The sequence below is a fragment of the Coffea arabica genome, chromosome 8e (genome assembly GCF_036785885.1).
Source record: "Coffea arabica cultivar ET-39 chromosome 8e, Coffea Arabica ET-39 HiFi, whole genome shotgun sequence".
Taxonomy (NCBI): Eukaryota; Viridiplantae; Streptophyta; class Magnoliopsida; order Gentianales; family Rubiaceae; genus Coffea; species Coffea arabica.
Genome location: NC_092324.1, coordinates 6,257,038 through 6,264,134, shown reverse-complemented (window position 1 = coordinate 6,264,134; position 7,097 = coordinate 6,257,038). Strand labels below are relative to the sequence as shown.

Here is a 7,097-nt window from a genome sequence, read left to right as displayed (position 1 = left end):
ATTGAAAAGTTGTATCGTGGAAAAAAAAGAAATTAAAAATTCCTAAAACATCTACACAAGTCTTCCATCGCTTATATTTCTTCATTTAAATTGGAAACAGATTGGTGTTGGTAATTTTCATTAGTCTTGCAACCTTCACAAAATGCTATTTTGTAATTTTATAGCGCATTTATACCTTGTTTTTTATTTTGTTTGAATTGTACACTTTTTCTAAAATAAAAAAAGCTGAAAATTTTCTATATATACAGCTCTAAATTCATTTTTGTTTATAATAATGTTTCATCACATACAAAACACATTAAAAAGTGGTAAAAAAAATATAAGCAAATAAGGGTTTGTTTGGATAGGGTATTATTTAAAATAATTACTGTAATATTTTTTGTAATGTGATGTATGTGAGATAAAAAAGTGGTTGGAAATATAAAAAAATGAGTTGAAAAATGTATTTATAATGCTCTGTTTGGATTGTAAATTATTTGAAATATTTTTACTGTAGCACTTTTTGTGATATGATGTATGTGAGATAAAAAGATAATTAAGAAGATAAAAAGATGTGTTGAAAATTGTAATGATGATGTAAGCAAATAAATTTTGACAAATAATCCTCTATCCAGATAAGTTGACTATCCAAACAAACTTGACTATAGATTGGACAGCTTGTTTCGTGGCGTAATATGACACGTGACCTACCTACGGTAGGCACGGTCAAAGCGTGCCTACCATCTATAAGAACGAGAACGATCCTAGCAACCAACCAAGATATGAACTGAACTAGTAACATATTATTACATCAATCAATCAAGATGACCAGAGTTTACGACAACTGGGACAGGCTGGTCGGAGCTACGTTGCTTAGGGAGGAGCTCCGGCTCATTGCTCAAAGAACTCCCAGCCATATTTCTTCAGCATCACCATCACCTTCTTCAACATCATCATCATCATCATCATCATTAGCCAGGAAGTCATTTACATATGGACAAATCCTCCAAGCCACCCACAACTTGAGTAGCTCCAACTTGATCATGGCTGGCCTCACGGGGGATCTGTATACAGGTGTTTTAGAGGGCAGAATACGGGTAGTAGTCAAGAAAGTCCACTCGTCCTTCACGAAAGAGGACTTTTACCTGAAACAGGAATTGTTATTTTATTCCAAAGTTACTCATCCTAGATTTGTCCCTCTTTTGGGACATTGCTTGGAGAATGAGATGCACAAGTTTCTTGTTTACAAATTTATGCCTCGTATGGACTTGTACAGCTTTTGGTTCAAGAAAGCTGTTCAATCTCACAATGATGACTGTTTAGATTGGTTGAGCTGGGACAAGAGATTAAAGATAGCAAGAGGAGTTGCTGAGGGTCTGGATTATTTACACCATAAATGTGATCCACCACTTGTTCATAGGTAGCCCGATGGGATCTTGGTTATCTAATTTGCGTTGCATAGACTAACATTTTTTTGGTATTATTTTTCACATCTTGACTCAATTATGCTTTTCTTTTGGTTTTCTGGAAGAAATATTGATGCTGGCGGCATACTTCTTGATGATAATTTTGAAGCGCGGCTAGGGAGGCTTAATCAGGTCTGTACTGAGGTGAAAGAGACAAATCGGAACAAGGTGGCAAGGTTCCTGCAGTTGACAAAGTAAACGCTACGTTTAAATTGCTTTTTTTTTTGGAATTTTATAATTAATTAATTTAACGCCTTTTTAAGCAATTTTTTTTAATCCTACAGTACTTATATTTCTATGATATGATGCTTTTTCTTTTTTTTTTTCAGAAAGTAATTGACATTTGAGAATTTCATTGGACCTCTCTTACGTCAATGAGGAAAATAATTTAGAGATTAATTAGAACTTCCATGCATTGAAGCTTATCAATTACTATTACTATAGAGAAGCTTTGTCCGTTTGGATTGTTCCTTTTTTTTATATAGATTTCATGTTTTTTCAGGGGAAGATAAATTAATGGAATCCTTTCTTGGGCTGGTTTTTAGAAAAGTATTTTGGATTTATAAACGAATTTTACGAACTAAATCTAAATTCATTTTCATTTTTTTGGAGCTAGATTCCGCCTTGCATGATGGCCTAAATTGTTAGAGAAATAGTAGTCTATTTTTGTTTTAAATCCCTTTTGAAAACCTAACCTCTAGGTGGCATGACTTGACCACTTGAAATTAAAAGTGTGAGATAAAAGAGATAATAAGGGCCCTTACCAATTGTCTCTTTGCATCTTGGCTGAGATTGGTTAACATCTCGATCCAATGTAGACCGTTGGATTCAACCATAATTGAAAATCAAAACTATTGCAAAGGCAGCCCTTTGCTGCTTTCCAGTTTTCTAATCTCATTTCTTATTTTAGCTAAGTTGTTTGACATTCTCTCTTCTTTTTGGACACAGGGATTCTGAAAAAAGAAGTCCTGGTACGTGGAATTGATTAATTTATACTGACATTTATATTTATAGCCTCTGTTGGATTAATCTATAATTATGCATCTTTGCATGAGGCAGCTTATACAGATTAATAGGGTAGATTTTAGAAAGCAAGAGCAATGTAAAAGTAGAGCAGCTGGTCTTTTAGATCATCTTTGGCTGCAGAAACCAACTAAATTGGGTAGGGCTCCTTTCTAATGCAAATTTTGCCAACCTACAACCAACGAAGTTCCTATGCCTTCTATATTATAATGCAAGAAGAATAGCATTTACAGTTACAAAACCAAGACTTGGATGGGATTTTGTCACTCAGCTTTACAATCTGAATGGATTTCCGTATATCTCCAATTTGGTTCCTTTTCTTTGACAAGTTCCATGCAGATAGCCGTTGCTTCCTGTTTAGGGTCCCTACATCTGGCCTTCGGAATTGCCCATGATTTATAACTTTGCCTTCATTGTCACGGACTACCATTCCAGCAACCAACATTGTTATGTCTTGCTTCCTTACTCAACTGTGTTCCGGGCCTCCTTTTCAACATGTTGGAATTCTCTTCACTCATTGAGAGGTCATTTGATTGGTATCCAAGGGCTATCCTGCAGGTCTTGTACAGGATATAAATCCTAGCTTTCCATACTTGCACTAAAGGAGATTGGCAGTTAGGAGGAATTGTTCCTTCCCTTCTTCCGTTTCGGCAGCTCCTAACAATTCTTCCCACCAGAGCCAAAAACTATTCATGTGGCTATTCAATCCATACCACCATTCTGGTGAAGCTTTGCAGATAATTTCAGCATGCAGTAGAAAAGCAGTTCCCGTGTCTCTGTCCAATCACCACATATTAACAAACAGGATCACCTGATTGACAGGTAGAATCTGCTGGAGACACTTTCAAATGAAGATTTTTATGTTGTGCTTCATGTTAAACAGCCACAAGGTCTCCTCCCAAACCTTTGCTTCATGTTCATCTCTGCTGCAAAATTATTCATCTCTTGATCCGGTTCCTCTTTTGCCCTCGCATTATTGGGACATTGAATAAACTCATCAGCAATAAGGACACTGGCTAGAATTTGACTACCAAAGGACAAAAACAGATTGATTAAGAGGACTACAATGACCAAGAGTAGGTTTTGAGTCTGTTAATCAAAATTTTTAAAACGATTTTGTAGACAACATTGCAAAGGGTGATTGGTCTAAAATTAGAAACGTAAGTAGGTGCATTCACAAGAAAAGTAATGTTGGTTTCATGGATACATTTCAACAGATTACAAAAGTGTAAAAAACTTCAGATTGCCTCTGCTACCTCCTCCTCGATGATATGCCAAACTTTTTGGAAAATTACTAGACGTACCTGCTGGTCCAGTAACTCTGTTAGGATGCATTAAGAAGTCTGCCTTTCTAAAATCACAATCTGTGACAGGTTCGGTAAGTTTGGAGTTCATCTGGCTAGTAATAGTCTGTCAGATCCCCTCCAAAATATCCTGAAAGTATCCACAATACGTGGATGTGCATATCATCTCAAAGTAGCCTGCAATCTCCTATTGCATGATCACTTGTGCACTATTGGGTATCCTCCCTTTCCAAAGCCGAAATGTAGTTCTTCTTTCTCCTGCTTGTAAGACTGGCATGAAAAAAGGCAGTATTCTTGTCTCCCTCTTGGAACCATTTTACATCACTTTCTGACTCCTATAAATGTCCTCTCTCTCTTCTTGGCTTCAGCTGGTTGTTTTTGAAATCCTGCCGTTGTGATGTGTTTCCCAGGCATATCAAGCTTCCTAACTTTCTAAATCTCTTCTTTAAGGTGCTTAATCATTTTCCTTGTATTGCAGTTCAGCTTCTTATTCTACTTGAGTATTTGACATTGACGCCATTCTGTATTCTTTTAATTATCCTTTGTTTGATCCTATGGTATCTAGATTTAAATTGCTTCTTCTCCCTAAATTTTGAGCATATTCCGAGATCATGATGAATTTGAAAATTGCTCTGCAAAAGGACAGTATGCGGCAGCATCCAACAAGGGTCCTCACATTTGCGACATGAGCTTGCATTCTACAAATGCAAAAATAGCTAACCATTCTGTTCTTTTATCTTAAATGCAAGCAAGAAAATGCACATCTTTCTCCTTTACCTGACTCAATTTTTACTTGTATCTACTGACTAATTCAAGCATTTCTGTACCAAAAGTTTGCTAGTTTTCTGTATTGAAGTCAGCAAGCACAAACAACACATTGTCCTTGTTTTAGAAGCATCAATTAGAACTCAATGCATTCATCTATTCCTTACATTCTGGAACGAGTTCATTGAGGTCAAAAAAGACCCACCCGCTGGAAGCAGGCAGCAAAATCTACCCTTTTGTAGAATGATTTTCAAGTCCATCATTCTCCAAGATAGTTTAATTACCTCACTGACCACCTTATATTGCTGCCCTGCACCTACTATGAGATTGGAACCTCTTCTTCCATTTCATAGTAGATGGATGAAGCGCACAATGGTCGAATGCCTAACTGACAATATGAGTACATTTTGACTTCTCATTTTCCTCTCTCCATTTACTACTTTAGAGAATCCTATGCAGTTCTAACTTCAGCACCCATTTTCCCTTCAGTTGCACCAAGTCCATGGTACACCTTCAAAGCCCAGATCAACCAACTGGTTTGATCTGATGTAGTTGGAATATCTTAGGCTCCTTTTTGTTCTCCTAATACCACCCCATTTGTTGTCATCAGACACATTGTTTTTCATGTCTCCCATTACCATCCATGTTTCCCCCATAGCTGTTTCCTTTGTGAAAACCTGTCCCACTGTCTACTGTAACTAGATCATCAAAATTTGCACAAGTGCAAACACACCACCACTTTTTATTGGCAATCATATCATCCACAAATCATTCAGTAGTACATTCAGTAAACTGGATTTTGACAGCATTAATTTCCTTGCATGAGAGCTAAACCATCTGCTTTGCCAATAGGGTCTGTTACAAAAAGGTTATCGTACTTGCTCTTTAGCTTCACTTTATTCTTTAACATTTTTGTGTTTTTGTTCTGACAGAAAAACTAAACTAGCCATTGGCACCACTCAGATTTTCATGTATAGTTCGATCTCTTATTGCTTTTTGTCTAGGGATATTAGCTGCAACTTAAATATAATTAAGAAACTTATTTGGAATTAAAGCAGAAGGCAAAAACTACTGTTTAAATTTGAGAAGCAGCCCTTAAGTTGCTCTGGGTAATTGCATCTGGAAATAAGCTTGGATCTTTTAAATCATTAGAAAGAATGTTTTTCATTTTTTATTTTGACATAATCAGCTTATGCCTTGTTTGAACAAGCCCTTGATGAGTCGATGACTGATCATAGAAAATCTGCAATGACATGTTTGTCTGAATTTTTGAATGGCCAGGTACATCTGAAGCAACATGTGCCTTCGATGTTTTTTGCTTTGGGAAACTTTTGCTCGAGCTAGTCACAGGCAAGCTGAATTTCAGACCTCCCAATTTTCCCATAATGAAGGATGATACGATGGCAAACACCTTGTCTTACATCACTTCACTTGATAAGAAGCTTATTGGAAGCATTGTGGACCGGTCTTTAATCATTGATGAGGAACTTTTGATGGAGGTATGGGCTATAGCTTTTGTTGCCAAGGCCTGTCTTGACCCCAAGCCCTCTAAGCGACCAGAATTGTCATTCATACTTGAGGCTTTACACAATCCTATGACTGTTGTAACCAGTAACTTTCTCCGGTGGCCGAGCCGTCGAAAAGGCAAAAATACCCAAAAGACTGAAGGCAGGTAGTGTGGCATTGGTCTAGATTCCAGAGTTGAAGTCCTTGTTTCATTTTCTGGGCATGGCTAATAATGCTTGTTCTTCAATGGCAAAACAAGGTCGAGTATGTATTTCTATTTATTATGTCTTCTATATTTAGAGGGGCATACTCTTGCCCACATGCATGAATTATGTAGTGGCTTGTTTGTCCACTGTAATGAGAAAATTTTTATAGGGATTGTGCAAAGTTTTGCTGTTACTTGGATTGTTTACATATCTGGTACTGTAGGAATATTTCGAAAATAATTTGCACAAAGGTAACTTTGTTAGATCAAATCTTATAGTGCCAGTGGAACTCAATCTCAACTGTTACGATGGTATCAGTAGGACGCAACCGTGCAAAACAAAGCAAGGAGCACAATGTTAAACTGTCCATATAAGCCTTATTTTAATTCCATTTTTTCTTTGGACTGCTACCACATTTCAGAGTTCTGATACAAAGCTATAATATCCAAAGGGCTTAAAAGGTGTCAAGAAGATTTGGTCTAGTTGCTAAAATTGAGACATTAAGATTTAGAGTACTTAGATTTAAATCATCCTTTCTCCCTTCCCACTTTTTAAATTCCTATCCTGTTAAAAAACGAAAATAAATGATATAACTTTTTATGAGGCAAAAGCTAGGCCAAGGGAGCTAAGATTCTAGTGAAACTTGCAGCTTGGACCAAAAAGAGCTCCGAGGGGATGTTTTTAGAAAACTTTACCATAGGAATATATGTGAAAAATAACTACTATATATGGTTCGGATTAGGTGTTTTTCAATATGTATTTTTAATGTTTTTAAAATTTAAAATTTTATTGGAATAATTTTAAAATTTTAAAAAATTTTCACCACCCACCACCATCCCTTCCATCTT

At 36.5% G+C, this 7,097-nt stretch overlaps 1 protein-coding gene across 1 annotated transcript; it reads left to right on the top strand.

Annotated features, from left to right (window-relative positions):
* Positions 1-771: 771 nt before the first annotated feature.
* Positions 772-6,442, top strand: LOC113703297 (probable LRR receptor-like serine/threonine-protein kinase At2g16250). The gene is made up of 4 exons (XM_027224613.2): positions 772-1,399; positions 1,511-1,639; positions 2,394-2,416; positions 5,819-6,442. Exons 1-4 carry the CDS (start codon positions 804-806, stop codon positions 6,211-6,213), a joined length of 1,143 nt encoding a protein of 380 aa, XP_027080414.1. The 5' UTR covers positions 772-803; the 3' UTR covers positions 6,214-6,442.
* Positions 6,443-7,097: the final 655 nt, after the last annotated feature.